Raw genomic sequence first — 18,075 nt, 5'->3', positions numbered from 1 at the left:
AAACATGTCAGAAAAAGCCTAACTGAGATCGGGATAAAAATAGAACCATAGGATCATTCGAAATAACCTAATCGCTGATAATTTCGGCAAGAGCACACTCTCATTTTAGTAACATCTACGGCTTTCCTGTGACGTATTCAGAATTATAAAACTAAATCTAATGATCCCCGCGAGCTGCTCTAGTTGTTCTCGGATTCAAAATATACGTTAACATCAGTGCTACGTATAAATTGCAACGTATTTATTGCAAGATAGATGTTTGTTTCAATTTGATTTGATGTATACGTCCAGGGGCCCCGTTTCTCGAAAGTCCCGAAACTTTACGGGCTATTTTCGGGTGTCACGATTCCCTCTGTATCTCAAGAACGGAGGGGATTTCAGTCGTCAAACTTTACGGTCAGTTTGCTTTTTGTTATTTTCAAAACATGTTAAAAGATCGGCTTTCCTGAACAAGCGGTTGGTAGGTTCACAAATGGCTTTTCGGGCCCGAAAACCAAACGCGCGATAAACGGTCAAGAGATTTGACTACTTAGATGTAAACCACATTTAAATCACGTGTTGTCAGATACAAAGAATTGAGACGCACGTGCCGATTAGCAGAGAACATGCGACTGGTAAAAATCACTTCTTTCTTACGGTCTTTTACAGGTATATAACTTTTAACATCCATTTGTTCAAGCTATAAAACAAATATAGTAAGATCTAGATAGCAGCAGACATGTAAAGATTTTAAGGAAAACGACCAATTTTTTAAGTTTGCAAGACATGTTTCGACAGAGCTTCTGTCATCTTCAGTTGAATGAATGATTACAAAGCAAGTTGAATAATAAGTAGGCAAAAATGCTAATTAAGACAAATAGTAACAACAGAACGTGAAAAGGTGTAAGTTAAAAGGATAATTTTAGATTTACATGGTGTAATTGCTGATTGAGGGAAGGTAGTTCTTTTTGAATATGAATAGCCTCCTTTATCTTGAGTTGAAAGCTGGTAGTGGCGTGATCTAAAATATGAAAGCAGAAGAACTACCTTCAAAAAGAACTACCTTCCCTCAATCAGCAATTACACCATGTAAATCTAAAATTATCCTTTTAACTTACACCTTTTCACGTTCTGTTGTTACTATTTGTCTTAATTAGCAATTTTGCCTACTTATTATTCAACTTGCTTTGTAATCATTCATTCAACTGAAGATGACAGAAGCTCTGTCGAAACATGTCTTGCAAACTTAAAAAATTGGTCGTTTTCCTTAAAATATAGTAAGAACAGGTAAGGATTAATACGCATGTAAAACGCTTCTATCAAACGGAGTGAAAGCTTGGTTTGGAGAGCGAGGACGAACTTAAGGCTTCAGTATTTGCTTAGTTATAAGACACATTTTTCCTTTCTTACATCGGTGGATTTAACCCATCAACAAAACTGATGTCTTTTCTTTCCAATTTAATTCGTTTATAATATGAGCTTCTGCAGCAACGTGTGTGATTTCAAACAAAACTGATTTAGCAATAGTGGAATAACTGAAAATAACGACGGTTGCCATGAGGTAAAGCGGGTACTAACCTTTGTATAATTACTTTTAGAAGATGAGCGCGTTAACGAAAATACCTAATTCCTTGTTTTGACTGCCAAAGCTCTGTGTTAATAGGTTCCTATCCCCAGGGTCTTTTTTATTGGGAATGATTCAAACAGTTTAGTCACTGCTAGGTGAGGCTATTCACGATAAATATTTTAAGTTGGTGTTATTTAGAAGATATTTTGATTTCAAAATGTAAAAGCTATTGGCCAGCTTACTTTTTCTTGCGCGAAACATTGTAATCTATGGTGACGACGTAAAGAAAACATTAAACTGTAAATAATACAACTTATTATTCAGGAATGTTAATTGTTTGTTAATACCTGTTTCATTTTGAAAGGCAGTGTTTGGAAAGTTTCTAACATCATCTCTATTGAATTTTTCAGCAAATAATATCATTCTAGAGTTCCATTGCCTGTAAAGCTGGTGAGTTGATACTATCAGTGTTCTAAATTCATGTCCTTATTGGTTTTATTTTATTCACGAATAAGACATATTAAATGTTTCCCGCCAGCAATATATTGCTCTTGATCTCCGAAATTTTGGGAAGCATAGATATCGAAACACATCAAGATAAAATACCAGTTGAGAACAGCTTCCATAAAACTAAAGGCTAAGGATGTGCTGCATGTAGATAGCAGATTTAGCTGTAAGTCTAAATCAGGCCAATTTGCATTAGTCTGTACTCGCATTGCTGGGGAATTACTCCTGAGTAATTGGCCATGATAAAAGCTTCTGTCGAATAAGGGATTATAAGGATTATTATTTCCTTTGGTAGACGACATATTTCCCCAAAAAACGTTAGAACTGCTTACTGTATATTACTTATAATATATCTTTCCGTGATTCGTTTTAGAAACTAGAACATGCTTGACGTGTTCATGACTTGGACATAAAACGACAACATTCAACCTCCCTCTATCATGCCTCCTTTTCATTTGACGGCAGGTGTTTCGAAGGCCTGCGATCAGGCAATTTTTCCTCGCCAGTATTTTAGCTTTTGTTTTCTTCCCTGTCGCTCAACATTTCCTCCAAACTCTTAAAGGGATTCAATAGGGTAGGCATAAAAGCCTGGCTTGATCGTGGGATAAAATGACTCTTTTTTTTCTTCAATTTTCTCGATATATATCCTTCAATGTCCGAATATGAACAGATAAAGATTACAAGCCACATATTTCAGCTAAGCAATACAAAAGCAAGTTGTACTCGTAAACGAAAACCAGTTATGGTTTTATTTAATTGTTTGCTTAGTGTAGTTAGACGCCTACTGGTTTATAATCGTTGCAAGCTTCAATGTGATGTGATAACATCAATAAATAATACGAGCTGCTTGTGACATAGTATTTGTAAGGGCATACAAAACTGCCGAGCATATTATTCGTTAGCCAGGTTTCTCTGCACTGATAATCGAAATAGGTCTTTTTTTGGGTAGTCGGGTGCAATCTTTTTTATTAAAATCCGCCCAATATTCAGTCAAAAACGATCAACATCTGTATCGAAGACTTTACAACACAACTATAACGTTACTAACATCTGAGGTATATTAATAGAAGGTTAGCGAAACGCAAATGCGAGGCTAATGTTTTTTCTTTAATTGCGAGCCCGAGAGGTATTTGAAATGAGAGTGCGAACCCTTCGCATTTTCGTTGCTTATCGTGCTTTGTTTGGGTTTCCTTATTCCTCTTGATTTTAGTCTTTTGACCAGCTTCTACGAACCAGCTGGAACTACAAATTCACCATAACACTACGTTATGATATTCTCTGGAACAGGCGGCAAGTTTTGAATTTCTGGAATCAGAAAATTTAGCTTAACTTGTAGACAAATTTTAGACACTAGTCCTTTTATCTTGATCCTTGGCGATGTAAAGATTGAAATTTCTCAGTATAATTTTAGTTTGTTGATACTGAAATTACAAGCTTAACTAGTGGGTGACTACCATGTTGAAGGTACTAGAATGATTCTATAAGGATTTGCCATTACATGTAATGTTTTGATGATGTGTAACACATTTTTACAGTGAAAGCTTTCACAAAATCGTTGATGGAAAAAGTTTCGCCATAGTGAGATTAACGTGGAATGCATTCAAAGTCAGCTTGAATTAGTAATGTGGTCGTTTGGCATTTCATCTATGAGGAGATTACTATTTTAAAGGGGAAAATATCGACGCTCATAAAATATTCATTTGTCATGAGAGCATTCGAAAGTTAATTTCAGAACCGGCATCGTCATCAGTAATCTGTAAAGCAGAGTATTACACTACTTGGGAAAAGAAAACGACCTCCTAAGGAGCTTTTGAAATTCACCACACTGAATTGCAAATCTTTTACCTCTCTACCTTCATTTGAGAACAGCTCTACGTATATAGTTAGTACGGCAATGAACTCGAACTGGCAATCTTAAGGACGACAAAAAATACTTCGTACAAAAGTACGGGCTTCCTAGCTTTCCATTTTATTTGTTTACTAATTAATTTTCGTATTCAAAGACCAGTAAAGAAAATCTGCGTCCAGTTCCCTCGTAGAAAATCATTACTTTTTTTTTGCCTTGAACTCTACAACTCTCACGTCACGTCACGTCACGTCAGTCGCACGCTCATTAGCTAATCATTGATTTTTCGTCGATGATATGGATATTGAAAATTTTAAAAAGTGATAATTTTTAGCTTGTTGTGTACAGTACAGTCCTAAAATAATGCACGTGCTATAAATGTAGCTGCACCTAATTTTTTTTTTTTTAAATAACTACAAAGTATTACGGTTTTCTAGCTAAATTAATACAGACTAGGAATGCACTGTTTATAAACTGTTCTAACGCTAGAAAATCGGGATAATTTTTAGCTGGGCTTTGACGGCACTTCATTTACAGCTAAATTTACGCCTGCTATTTATATAATATCGTGACGTATTTCGTTAACAACAAAAAAACTACAACTACATCGACAATCTTGAGGACAACTAAAGCTACAACAAACAGCCAAACAACCTCTCACAACTTCAAAAAACTCAATTTACTCACAGTGACTTTCCTTGCCATTTAAAGGTGAATAGGGATAAACTTGCGTTGATCAATCGTCTAAGGAAGGATAAAAAGGCCGAACGATTGACGATTACCGCTAATTCGTTTACAACAATAGATCAACATGACGGATTCCGCCCGCTGTGGCGGTCCGTTTGAGAAAATTCAGCCCGCCCCAGGAACCGATCAGATTGCTGGATTTGTTGAATTCTGCCCGCTCACGTGTTGAGAAAAAGATAATGTTTGTTATCGTCGTAAAAGGTGTGTGTCGATCCATGTGAAAAGGCGTGCGTTTCTGAAGGTATTCAACAAACCAAGTGACAAGTCAAAATAATTTTGTCCGTGAAATTTGTCGAAAGATCTTATAGAGCACTGTTCTGTGGTTTTATCAACGGGTAAGTGAAATAATGTTTGATTCTCAGACCTTGATATTTTTAATGGAAGCAACTAGCGAAATTCAGCCTCTTAGCCCCAAGGCAGGTGCTATATTGATACAGCAACTAGTCCTATTATTTATCTTGACCATCAGCGAAGGGAAGGTTTTAAAAGTTTTCTTAATTTTGGTTTGTTGATACTGAAATTAAAAGCTTAACTAGTGGACATCTAGCATGCGATTAGATGTAATGTTTCGATAATATATAACACATTTTTTACACTGAAAGCTTTCACAAAATCGTTGATGGAGTTTCGTCATAGTGACATAACGTGGAATGCATTTAAAGTCAGTTTGATCTAGTAATGTGGCCGTTTGGCTTTTCATCGATGAGCAGATTGATATTTTATAGATGAAAAGAAGCCAATAAAATATTCATTTGTCACGAGAGCTTTCCAAGAATAATTCCAAAGAAAGAAAACGACCGCCTAAGGTGCTTTTGAAATTCACCAAACTGAATTGCGGATCTTTTACCTATCTTCCTTCGCTTAAGAACACTGAGCTGTACGTTAATAGTTACTATAACAATGAACTTAAACTGGCAATCTTAAGGACAACGTTAACAAAAAATGCTTCGTACAAAATTACGGGCACCCTAGATTTCCATTTTATTTGTTTACTAATTGATTTTCGTATTCAAAGACCAGTAAAGAAAATCTGCTTCCAGTTCTCTCGTAGAAAATCATTACTTTTTTTTTTGCCTTGTATTCTACAATGGTCCGCAATCGCACGCTCATTAGCTAATCATTGACTTATCGTCGATGATATGGTTATTGAAAATTTTAAAAAGTAATAATTTTAAGCTTTTTGTGTACAGTACAGCCCTAAAATAATGCACACACAAGAAGTGAAGATGCACCTAAATTTCTTGTAAATAACTACAAAGTATTAAGGTTGCCTAGCTAAATTAATATAGACTAGTAGTGCGCTGTTTTTAACCTGTTCGAACGCTAGCATGTCAGGCTAATTTTGAGTCGGGCTTTGACGACGTGCACTTAATTTACAACTAGATTTACACTTGTCATGTTATATAATATCCCGAGGTATTTCGGTAAGATACTGTTTGGTTGTGCGAATAAACATTTTAAAAAATTAAAATTCCTTGCCACGAGTGTATTGAAAATTTACGGCTATTTGATGGGAGCAAAAACAGGCATAGAAATTCCCTCGGCTTCTAAAGTGTTTTAATGGCAATGGTTTGCAAGGGACATTTTTCACTGAAGCCTCCTCAAAGATCATTTTTCAAATAACCATTAAGCCATTCCGTTACGTATTTAAAGGTGAGTAAACAAGTCATGCATAGCATATGAACGACACCATTTCCACACAACTTTGCATCTACAGTGTACTGGAGAAACTGTTTTCTTGACACGTCAGTTGGCGTAAGCTGTTTTGCTTTTTTTTTTTTTTTTTTTTGCTTATTTTTCTCGCTTATTACAGTGAGGACTACAGTACTTTTAATTGCTACGTGAGAAAGTTGACATATTGTTGACAACTTTTTTTTGAAATCTTCCCGGTTTGAAAAGGCCAATCAAAATATAAAAGCTGTGGGAGGCGGAGTTGTCAAACCTTCACATTTGCTCTCTTTAAAAAAATAACATTTCCGTCTTTTACAGTTCTTGCATATTGATTTGTTTGTTTAATTGAAAGCCATGAAAAACGTTGTCAAAACGGTAAAAAAATTGTCAACATTTCATAAAACAATGCCAACTGGCAAAGTTAACCGTCATGCAATATCCATGTAATGCATCTGCAGAGCTTGAATAGTAATTGTGAGCAGTAGCAAATAGTACCTTCAGTCTGAGAACTTAAGTTATTCATTAATGTATTGTTAGAAAGTGGCTATTTCCGATCACGTAGGGGCCAAACCACCCCCCAAATGTTTCGTCAGTTCTTGGGTATTTCGCATTATTTCACATTACTTAAAAAGTATTGACTCTTTCTACACTAAACTTGGCAGATGAACAGGAGACCTATTGCCAATTATATTTACGTGAAAAATGTCAGTAAATGTCAAAGTTGTGACGTCACAGTGATGACGTCATGTTTTTTGCCACTTTTGAAGTTTTTAATATGCATATTTTTTACAATGTGTTCGAAAGAGCACATCAAGGGGAGTCGAAACGTGAAAAAATTTTGTCCATATCACAAAAATTAAATCAAATATGGCATTTTTAAATATGAAAAATAACTCTGCAAAATATGGGGTCCCCCCTTGAGAAAAATCCCCAAATTGGAGCCGTAATTTTGTTCAGGCGAATGCAGCTATGTTGCACATGATGTGCCAGATGACTATAGCAAAATTAAAGAAGAAAGTCGGAATAAAAAATTATCCCTGTAGTGTTATTGCGTTAAAATTAGTTTTGTTACGTCATAACCTGTGACGTCACCCGTTTTTTACTGTTAATACTATCCTAACAAAGCCGAAAATCAAATTTCTAAAACCATACGATTGTTGACAACATCAAGCTTTCTATTTTTCTAGATTATTAGCCCTCCTAGAATAAAACTGAAAAAAATAAACCAGAGAGACTGACTGAAGAAAGACAGTATGGTTAAGCAAATTCCGGGGGGGACAACAAAAAAATATTTAACTTACCATATCTCGAAAAATAATCATCATAGCAAAAAACAGTTTCCGGCATTTTACTCCTCAAGTCAAGGCCTTTCCAATAACATAATCTTTTTTATCAGATTTTACAAAAATTATAGCACGTTTTGGTGACGTCATCAATTACGACGTCATAATCTGACATTTTGTCACAACTTCCAAATTGAAATAAACTGGAGAACAAAGAAAGCTCATCTGCTAAACTTGGTTCAGAAATATATAAACCAAGCAAATGTAGCCTTCATGAAACATTAGGGGGTGGTTTGGCCCCTACGTGGATAAACAGCAATACTCCGACAAGAGGGTTTGGATATCGAATAAACATAACTGATATCTGAAAATTGGACGAAGCTGTAACTGTTGGTGGTAAAATGATGCGTGTTTGACTGATTGCCGAGATTTGAGGTCTCATAGCTGCGAGAATGGGCTTCACCAAGAAATCGCCGCCGAAAATATATCTGCTCTGGTAGATGGGATTTCAGCACTCTCAATTTAGGACCTCTCTCTTGAACAGTGAAAAAAAAAATTTCCATAGCAACATCACTTCTATGAAACAATGTGGCTTTTCAAGAAAACGGTCCCCCAAACGTCACTTTAACTTGACACTTAATATTTTTTTATTTGTCTTTTTAGAACACAGGTTGCAGAGTAACGGTTTGCCTTTCAGGACACGGCTATGAAACCGAAGCCCAATTCTCTACAAAGAGCTTACTTGTTAAAGAGAAACTGCTTACTAGGAAAACTATCGTAAGTGATAATGATAACCACTTTTATAACGTTATCAACTAGTGATGCAATTAACGGCGAGCAAAAACAATAGCTCAGTCCTGACGCTGACTCCTTGTCATTTCGGAAAGTGCAATAACGCTACAAATATCATATTTTAAAGAGAGAGCCGAACCGTACTAAAAAGATTGTTTTTTCTACTGGAAAACCGACACGCCAAAAACATGTTTAAATGCTAGTTTTAACTCCTGAATGCCTCCAGAAAGAAAATCTTGGCGTTTTATCACACTTCTTTGGGCGAGCGAGGTCCAGCTGTAGAGAAGTTTACACAATATTTCTATGTGTTTGGATTTTGTACTGTTCATGAAGTTGTACTATCGAATTCAACACAATAGTGTATTTTACATATATCTTTTGTAAGAGTAAAAATTATTACAAAATTCAGAGCATTCCTTTTGTATTTGAGGAACAAAGTTCGCGTAGCGAATTCCATTTGGAGGTGCAGGGGATGACGCGAATTGAAAATTCGCATCTTGTCAACACAATCTATATTTTGACTAACAACATTATGAATAATGCTCTGGAGACACACAAAATGGTCATTAAGAAAAAAAAGTTGAATAATTCAAAAATCCTCCTATTTGGAATAATTTGAATCCCAAAACCATCACACAAAAAGCGGGCTTAACACGTTACACGTTAAAGGTCAAATGAACCAAAATTTAGACATATTTTCTTCAGCCATTTTATACCGACTAAATGTTAAAAAAAAATGAAATGAAAAAAATGAAACTTATGCAGAAAATTTTCTCTCTGAGCAGTGGAAAGAAGTCAAAAAGTTAAAAGCACAAAGACAGCCGATGGCTTCACGCAAAACGTTTCCAAAATGACCGCTCACTCTAACGGAAGGAATGGAGCTGGGACTGCTTTGTGACGTCACTGTTGTCTTGAAAATTGCTACGTTTCTGCGTCAGTGAGTCGTTCGTGGGGAAGGTTTTGGATCTAAATACAAACCTTATTTTACTTGCGAAATGGCCGAGGTGCTCGCCCAATGTTCTGCGGGCATTATTCGCTTGTTTTTCGTCGTTTTGTGTCCAATTGCCGGGTTGCAACGATTCATAGTGAAGTTAAGAATCGTCGGTATCGCGTCTTTCTTAAGTACAAGTTGACGAAGCTTGAAAGAGGGTCCCAGCAAACTCCTTACCGCAAGATTTTGTTCAAAGTTGTCTTCGGTTAAATGTTCTGCACAAACGCGCAATTGCTTCGAGGACGTGAAGTATTCCCTATTCATTTTTATAAGCCATTCTCTTTTGAATTTTGGTTCCTGGGTGAGCTTGCTTGAAAGTGCTAACTTTGGATTTTGAGTGGTTTTCCTCTGAAGTTCACTGTGAACTTGAAACCAAAACAGTTTCAAATTTGCCGCATTTCTTGAGCTCACCAACAGTGACGTCACAACTTTTATTTTCGACAATTATCCGACAATTTACCCGACTGCTCCACGATTATGAAGGCTAGAAAACAGTGATTTTAACATTCCAATATCTCCGCAATGCTTCGTCCATTTCGTTGAAACTTCAGAATCTGTTTATTTTATACTTACTGAACACATTGGGCTCAAATTAAAAAGAAAAAATGTCTCAGTTTTGGTTCATTTGACCTTTAAGTAATTTGAAACAAGAGCACGACCAGATTCTACTGAAAACGCGCTTAACTTTGCTGTTTAGATAGCAACAGGCCATCACTCTTATCACTGAATGCGCATACATGTAAATATATGGCGCATAAGGCGCACATTTCTTGGCGGAGAGTTAGTAATATAATAATATTGGAGATCAAGTTTAAATTTTCGGTTCCTATTGATATTCATGCCATCCGTGTAGCGTTACCAGGCTTCAACGAGATACTAGTCACTAACAAAACGCAACAAAGCAAATAAGGCTCTAATGATTATACAACTGACTGACAGGAAAACCAAAAAGTGGGGGAGGGGAGGGGAGGAATGTGGGGAAAATAGGAGCTATTCCCAAGCCAAACGCAGGCGCATCAACATCTGGTGGCTATAGGCGAGTACAAGATTTCTAGATCTTCAAATATGAAATTTAATGTATTGGCTAAAGAACAATGTTGGAGGCCTTATATGTAGCTTTTTACAACATAAAAGTTCCAGGGGCAACTATCAGCCCATGGGCCCGATACATTAGCAACTAGTGGTGCCTAGAGAAGTGAATGTACAATATTTTCGATCTCTAGAAGGCCTCATCAACCATCATCTATCCAAGTATTAAATACTGAAATCCATACAGGGAGGGTGAACTCTTTTTATCTTCATCTAAAGGTCTGAGGGAGAAGAGTGAGAGCTATGAGTTCAGATAAGGCCGAACGCCTCATCAACTATCATCTATCCAAGTATTAGATTCTGAAATCCACATAGGGAGGGTGACCTCTTTCTATGTTCATCTAAAGGTCTGAAGGAGAAGAGTGTGAGCTATTAAGTTGATGAGACCGAGGGCCTCATCAACTATTACCTGACTAAGCATTGAATACTGTGCGACAATAATCCAATCAATCAGAGTGCAGTATTTTCATTACTAGCTTAAAATTATATCACCAGGTAAAACTGCAATGATCCTCTAAAACATTGTAATATTCATCCTCTTTTTCGATGCGTAACGGTCAATTCCGTTGGACCTTGATTACTGTTTACCCATTTAAAGGGTTTAATCGAAGGCAAATTTAAAAACGTCCATACAGTTAGGAAATCATTTTCACATAACTTAAACTCATTTTGTATCCTCTTCTGGTAGATCCACTATGAAAGCCAGGCGTTTTCTACAAATTATCTTTTTGGTATCGCAGCTGACTCTCTTCACTGAAGCGCACAGCGACGTAATTTGCCAGGACTTCAAATTTTTTGTCGATGAAGATGTCGTCTATAACCACATCCTTGAGGGTCACGTGTTTAGAAGGTCAACAGTCCACAGCGCCGCCCAATGCCACATGATGTGTAAAGATGACTGTTTGTGCATATCCATGAATTATTTTCCTGTCTTTAAAGAAAATAACTGTGAACTTAACACTATTAACAAAGAATTGGAGCCAGCAGCGTTGAAATGGAAACAAGGAGTTAATTATTATGACTTAGTGAGGAGCTATATTATAAAGGTGAGCTGTAATTGTTTATCGATTTATCAGCCAGAGACAACCATTTTCGGCTCAGCATTCTTCGAGTTAGAATTGTGTGGATAAATTTTCAAAACTTGATTAACGTAACACGATCGCGTTAGGCTTTGTTTATTAACGATTATTAACGTATAATGATGTGCTTCATCAAGATCGACCTCTCTTCCGTGCGGTGAAGTTAGCTGGACATACGGTCGAATAAGACTCCTCTGCTCCCTGTGAATTAAGTGGTGAATAACGAAGACAACAGAGGATTTAATATTGCCTGATGGGCTGAAATTTGCCCTTGGATATTTCATGCTCTAAAAGTCCTTTGAACTCCGCATCCGGACTGAATATTTGAGGTAACAAAATTTCCGCTGAAACTCTTCAGCCCATCAGTAGGCCCTCGACAGAAACATTCTATTGTTACAAAAGCAGCCTCGAAGTTTGCAGTCTAACAGTATCGAAAAACATAAACAATACATGTTTTGTATGTTAGGGTGGAGGGAAATACATTCCAGGAAAACATGGCTGTACGAACAGATGCTGCCGCGACAATCCTTGTGTCAACGGAGGGGTATGTCAGGAGATTTGTGACTCTCACAGCAAACGGTTTAACTGTACCTACCCCCGTGAAAAGATTAAACATCCAAGAACCTGTAAAGATATTGCTAAGAACGGAGCTTCGAAATCAGGAAAATACATCATCTTTGATTCTGCGAACCAAGTGTTTTCTGTTTTCTGCGACATGGATTCAGAGTCAGAATTTGTTTGGGCGTTGATACAATCGTTTTCCTTGGCTAATAACGCTCTGTTTAAAAACAAAGGGTTTGGCGCTGATTTCCCAGTGAATCACGCTAACAATGATGTGGATTGGAGCTCGTACCGCCTGTCCTTATCACAGATGCGGTCCATTGCTAATCAGTCAACACACTTCCGAGCAACCTGTAACTTCCCAACAGAGGGTCTGCAGTATACCGACTACGCACGCGTCAAGCTGAAAGTTGTCAACATATTTGGAACCTATAGCTCTATGTGTTTGCCTTTTGAATACATAAACATCCGGGGAAATGAGTGCTCGAACTGTACCGCTCATGCAAAACAGCAATCTGGGAAAGCTTGGACCATGAATAGTTACCAAAGCAAGCTAAAGGGCTGCCAATTTGACGGAAGTCCAGGTGCAAACGGTGACGAACAGAATTTCGGGCGGTATATTTCCATAAATACTAATCACCGCTGTTCTTCATCGCCTAAGTCGACAACGCAGCACTGGTTTGGAGTTAAGCATACCTTGTAAAGGATAGTCGTTTGTTAGCGATTATAATGTCCCATCAGCATTAACTTATTACTACAATTGTGAAAGTAATAAAAGATATCATAGCATACAGCCCATATGGCATAACTTATCAATCTATGTTACTTTCTGTGTAATGTCGATTATTTCCATACAAAGTCAAACGACCTTTCCACGCCGGAAGCAGTTGATTTCACTTGTTAAGTCACCTTCGTTTTGTTTGCCGTGACCAATAATATAAACTGTGCTGCAAGTTCCATTTTGGTTTTTAGTTTTTGCATTGTGGGATGCTCGCATGAACCCTACGTTCAACTATTTCTTCCTTCAGAAATTAAGGCTGTTTTGTGACTTACACTATACCGCCAGTTTACCAGGTAGACACATTGAAGACTCGGTGGGTACGGTATGTCCGGAAGGTCATTCTTATTTATGTTGAGAAATCAATTCACGCAATATATTTATCCCAATGCAGTTGGTAATTATATTGTTTTTCGAACACCTATTAAACTATTTTTTTTTACATTTTTTCTTACTTCTGATTAATTATAGCCTGTGTAAAGCGTCCCCCCCCCCCCCCCAACCCGATTTTTTGTAGGGTAAGCAGCGGATGTACACAGGCTAGGGTAATCAGTAATTCAATGGAAACAATATACACAAAAACTACAAATCAAGAACTACTCATGCGCAATTATAACCACGTTCTTGTGTGAAAAATAAAAGAGAATGGCAGTTCGCTTCTCCGAGCTGTCAGAAAGTGATTTAAAGTGACTCAAAACGGTTTCCAGCATATGTTTTGATTGGCCATTATAACCACTCTTGCCCAATCATCGGTGAACACGCTATCATCATTTACGTGACACAATAGGTAACCATAGCAACAGTGTCACCTACTAAAATACCCTTTATTTTAGCTTTAAGTACTTGTATTTAAAAAACGGCACGGTGAAATTCAATGTTATTATCGAATTTTGATAAGCAGGAAACGATGCAACTACTGGCAAATTGTAATATCTACACTTAGCCAAGCCTAAAAGCCGAACTACAATGAAAAAATAGTACTCATCTACTCGACACGTTCTGTTTCAGTTAAACCCTGTCTTGAAAACGTAAAATCAACTCCGCTTTCGTTTGATGACATACTGAATGAAAATGAGTTTTGTATCTTGGAAAACCTCTGTTTTTGGGAACAACCATTTCGCTAAAAAAAAATGCTCTCTCTTCCAAAATAATAATGCTATTCTCATTCTATTTCCTGGCAGAAAAACGCGGGCTGTTCAGAAGCGACATACGCGCGATTTCCAGCCAAGAAAAGATTGCACTCTTCAGCTTCCCCGTTCGAGTTACCTTGAGTCTCCCCTCCCCTTCCCCCAGACAGTCTGTACGAACGGACGTCCGCTCGTACTTTGACGTCATAACCAAGTTTTCTCGCCTTGATGGTTTAAACCAAAATTCCTTATCAATGGTGCTCCGCTGGCTCGCTTCGCTCACTGGAGCTCCGCTATAAACCATTCTGTACACGGGGTTCAGCTGAGAAACTTTAAATTTTCGAACTCGGTGAACGAACGATAAAACAAATATTGAACCCTGCGAATTAAGACTAAAGAAGCGTGTGCAAGATCATGGATATTCAAGACTGTTTCCTCCTGGCATTTAAATGATTACAGGTCAGCTGCCCGACGTTGTGATTTAGAAAAACACGGAAACTGCCCATGCCTTCCTAAAGGTAGCTGTAGCCACGAGAGTTACATTTTTCCGTTTTTGGTCGCCTTTTCTTTTTTGTTTTGTCTTTGTTGTTAAAGGTTAATTTTTTGCGTACTTTTTTTGTGCAGTTTTAAATGCAAATTAGTTTTTTCACGTCGTGTTATGTAATGGTCTATTGTTTATCACGTAACCTCGTTAAGTTTATTCTTGTAGTTCAAAATTCCGTTTAAAAGCGTTGTACTTTTTTAGTTGTATTCAGTCGTTGTCAGTTCCGTAGTGCCGTACAGATCTTGTAAGCAATCTCGTTTTTCCTTTCTATTTTTTGCTGTTTTTCGTATTGTTGTATTTTCAGTTTATTTAAGTTTAAGTTCGTATTTATTAATTTCTGTATTTGTTATTTTGGTTTTAAGTGAATCTTTAGAATTAAAGACGAATTCGAAACGTACAGGAGTGTTATTTACAGTAGCCAACGTAAAAAACAAAGGACAATTTACATTTACAGACGATGCGAACAGTCCTGCTGTTTTTTCAATATTCTTAAGGTAGTAAATTCATACAGTTCTCCTGATCTCGTAAATCGTTTTAATGCATCTAAAAGGTGTGTAAGAATGAAAATTAGTATTACATCGAAACTTTCCCACAAACTCACCGAGTCGTATCGTTTATGGTTTATTTCTTTTCTCTCGAGAACGTTTTTTTTTTTAGTTAGGTATATAATGATTAAGAAAACAATACACCGCATCGTGGAAATCATCGGTTGATTTTTCATGAACTTCTTTTACCTTATGTGCCACCAACATAATTGAGGCGTTTTGAAAACTTATATTTGTGATTACTTTACCAAAGCTCTGGTCAGTAGAGTCCTCAACAGCCACAATAATGCCTGGGCAATTTCTACTTCTTGCTCAGGAACCTCTCGTGTATTTTACGGGAGGAAGATGACAACAATTTACACTGCTGCATCTATTGCACCAGGAATGTCGATTTGAGGAGCTAATGAAATATTATTAACTATAGGTGAGGAATTTTTGACGCGTCCTGAATAATAGATGTTGCAATTTTCTGTTTTGAAATTTGTTGTCTCCACTTGATCTGTCAGTTGACATAAGCTGTTTTGCTTATTTTAGCAGTTTCATTTGAGAAGTTAGACAAAGATTTAAGAGCAGCTTCGCCTAAATATCAACTAGACTTGGAAATAGCGAAAAAATCGAATTTCTTCAAACTCGCCCAGAATGAAGCCCTACGGGCACTAGTTACAAAAATATCGTTTTAAGTTCGATAAATCAAAAATTATTTTTTTCTGCAATTTTTTCGTTTCGATGCCCCAAATCGGCCAAAATCCATCGAAATGAGCGGCATATTCAGAGGCTCGTAAACTCAAAAGTAAAAATCTTCATTACAAACTGACTGCACGTCGTATTTGTACTTCCTTTTTTGTCTATTTAGAGCTAAATAGATCGTGATTTGATTAGAACTTAAATATTTGACGAATTTTCTAAATTAACGACCCAAGACAGCTTTACAAGAGGTCTACATTTAGCCTATTTTCAAATGCTAAAAAGGCGTTCTGGTACACGGCTTTTCCCAAAACGACTAGTTTGGTGTGAAAGAGCATTCTTTCTTCTTCAAATTAGTGAAATAAAATTTTTGGGTAAATAAAATCGCGAGCGCTGAGATAGCGAACTAAATGCAGCACTTCTTCCTGAAAACGTGACCTTTGACCCGAGCGTAACGAAACCGATTACTGCAAGAAAACCCGGAAGAAAAGCAAACGCTTCGTTATTTTGAAACAATTTCTAGTGATATCTCTCCGAAACCATGATTGCAAGAAACTATTTCCAGATATGAAATCTTACAGGGTCAAAAAAGGAGCTAAAGGGCGCATTTTGACACAATAACTTTGTTTGCTGAGAATTGAAGTCAATGACCGTTAACGAATTCCAGTGAAATTTGCAAACTTGAAGTATGTTAGCCGATACTTACCTGAATATTTATATCAATAGAAGAGTCGTCTTCTTGGATTAACCTTCAAAAGAAGCAGGATCCAGATTTGAAAACCTCTAAAAGAAGAAATGTTTAATGTTCCGTGACCTGCCCGCTGCTATAAATTAGCTTAAATTCCATGCACATGCCGACCGCATGTTTGTCGTAAAACTCACTTAACTCCACTGACAGTTTCCACGGGCAACCCCAAAATAAACAATCCCCAAAAATGTAAAGTGAAATTGGCTGTCTTCATGAACAGTTAGAAGCTAAAGTCAAGTTCCATTACCTTTTAAAAGTGCTTGATTCTACTTTGTTCACTCAGTAATTACAGTCACGTTCGAATACTGCGTAGTATCGGTCACGCCAAAACACTGCAGACCGTGCAGACTGAGTAAGTTTCCCATACAAAGTCTTGTACGCGTTTGTCTATTGAATCAAAAGTCAAATACTGCGCTTGTGCAGCCTGTGGATAAATGACAAACTTTCAGATATATTTAACACTATTTTGTAACTAGACCCAAAAAACGGAGTCACAATGAAAAGCCGAAACAAGTGTCTGCAGTCTGCAGTCTGCACGGTCTGCACTGTTTTGGCGTGACCGATTCGTGGCATTCGAACGTGAGAGTAGTAGACAAAGTCGACGCAAACAAATAAATTCAAGCACTTTTTAAAGGTAATGGAACTTGACTCTAGCTTCTAACTGCTCATGAAGACAGCCAATTTCACTTTACATTTTTGGGGATTGTTTATTTTGGGGTTGCCCGTGGAAACTGTCAGTGAAGTTCAGTTGGTTTTACGACAAACATGCGGTCGGCATGTGCATGGAATTTAAGCTAATTTATAGCAGCGGGCAGGTCACGGAACATTAAACATTTCTTCTTTTAGAGGTTTTCAAATCTGGATCCTGCTTCTTTTGAAGGTTAATCCAAGAAGACGACTCTTCTATTAATACAAATATTCAGGTAAGTATCGACTAACATACTTCAAGTTTGCAAATTTCACTGGAATTCGTTAACGGTCATTGACTTCAATTCTCAGCAAACAAAGTTATTGTGTCAAAATGCGCCCTTTAGCTCCTTTTTTGACCCTGTAAGATTTCATATCTGGAAATAGTTTCTTGCAATCATGGTTTCGGAGAGATATCACTAGAAATTGTTTCAAAATAACGAAGCGTTTGCTTTTCTTCCGGGTTTTCTTGCAGTAATCGGTTTCGTTACGCTCGGGTCAAAGGTCACGTTTTCAGGAAGAAGTGCTGCATTTAGTTCGCTATCTCAGCGCTCGCGATTTTATTTACCCAAAAATTTTATTTCACTAATTTGAAGAAGAAAGAATGCTCTTTCACACCAAACTAGTCGTTTTGGGAAAAGCCGTGTACCAGAACGCCTTTTTAGCATTTGAAAATAGGCTAAATGTAGACCTCTTGTAAAGCTGTCTTGGGTCGTTAATTTAGAAAATTCGTCAAATATTTAAGTTCTAATCAAATCACGATCTATTTAGCTCTAAATAGACAAAAAAGGAAGTACAAATACGACGTGCAGTCAGTTTGTAATGAAGATTTTTACTTTTGAGTTTACGA

The 18,075-nt window shown here is 37.2% G+C and overlaps 1 protein-coding gene and 1 long non-coding RNA gene across 3 annotated transcripts; both read left to right on the top strand.

The window, feature by feature from the left end:
* Nucleotides 1–1,152: 1,152 nt before the first annotated feature.
* LOC110065055 (uncharacterized) lies at nucleotides 1,153–13,330 on the top strand. 2 transcript variants are annotated; one of them, XM_020772166.2, is made up of 5 exons: nucleotides 1,153–1,266; nucleotides 1,957–1,996; nucleotides 8,264–8,377; nucleotides 11,161–11,518; nucleotides 12,018–13,330. In XM_020772166.2, the coding sequence occupies exons 3-5, from the start codon at nucleotides 8,307–8,309 to the stop codon at nucleotides 12,813–12,815; spliced, it is 1,227 nt and encodes a 408-aa protein (XP_020627825.1). In that variant the 5' UTR covers nucleotides 1,153–1,266; nucleotides 1,957–1,996; nucleotides 8,264–8,306; the 3' UTR covers nucleotides 12,816–13,330. The 2 variants fall into 2 exon arrangements, with proteins under 2 accessions (XP_020627825.1, XP_020627824.1); XM_020772165.2 differs by lacking the exon at nucleotides 1,153–1,266 and having other exon boundaries at nucleotides 1,923–1,996.
* LOC149111294 (uncharacterized) lies at nucleotides 3,007–16,716 on the top strand. The gene is made up of 2 exons (XR_016207702.1): nucleotides 3,007–3,123; nucleotides 16,520–16,716. It is a non-coding gene; the product is annotated as an uncharacterized LOC149111294 (long non-coding RNA).
* The last annotated feature ends 1,359 nt before the right edge of the window (nucleotides 16,717–18,075 follow it).

The sequence above is a fragment of the Orbicella faveolata genome, unplaced genomic scaffold (genome assembly GCF_042242905.1).
Source record: "Orbicella faveolata isolate gen_17 unplaced genomic scaffold, um_ofav_v1 contig_24, whole genome shotgun sequence".
Taxonomy (NCBI): domain Eukaryota; kingdom Metazoa; phylum Cnidaria; class Anthozoa; order Scleractinia; family Merulinidae; genus Orbicella; species Orbicella faveolata.
This window is presented reverse-complemented; position numbering and strand designations above follow the sequence as displayed.

Excerpts from the sequence above, each read along its gene's own strand:
- LOC110065055 (XM_020772166.2), top strand. The coding sequence starts at position 8,307 with ATGAAACCGAAGCCCAATTCTCTACAAAGAGCTTACTTGTTAAAGAGA. Across the intron at positions 8,378-11,160 it reads TGCTTACTAGGAAAACTATC|ATCCACTATGAAAGCCAGGC; the intron begins GTAAGTGATAAT and ends CTCTTCTGGTAG. Across the intron at positions 11,519-12,017 it reads TGAGGAGCTATATTATAAAG|GGTGGAGGGAAATACATTCC; the intron begins GTGAGCTGTAAT and ends TTTGTATGTTAG.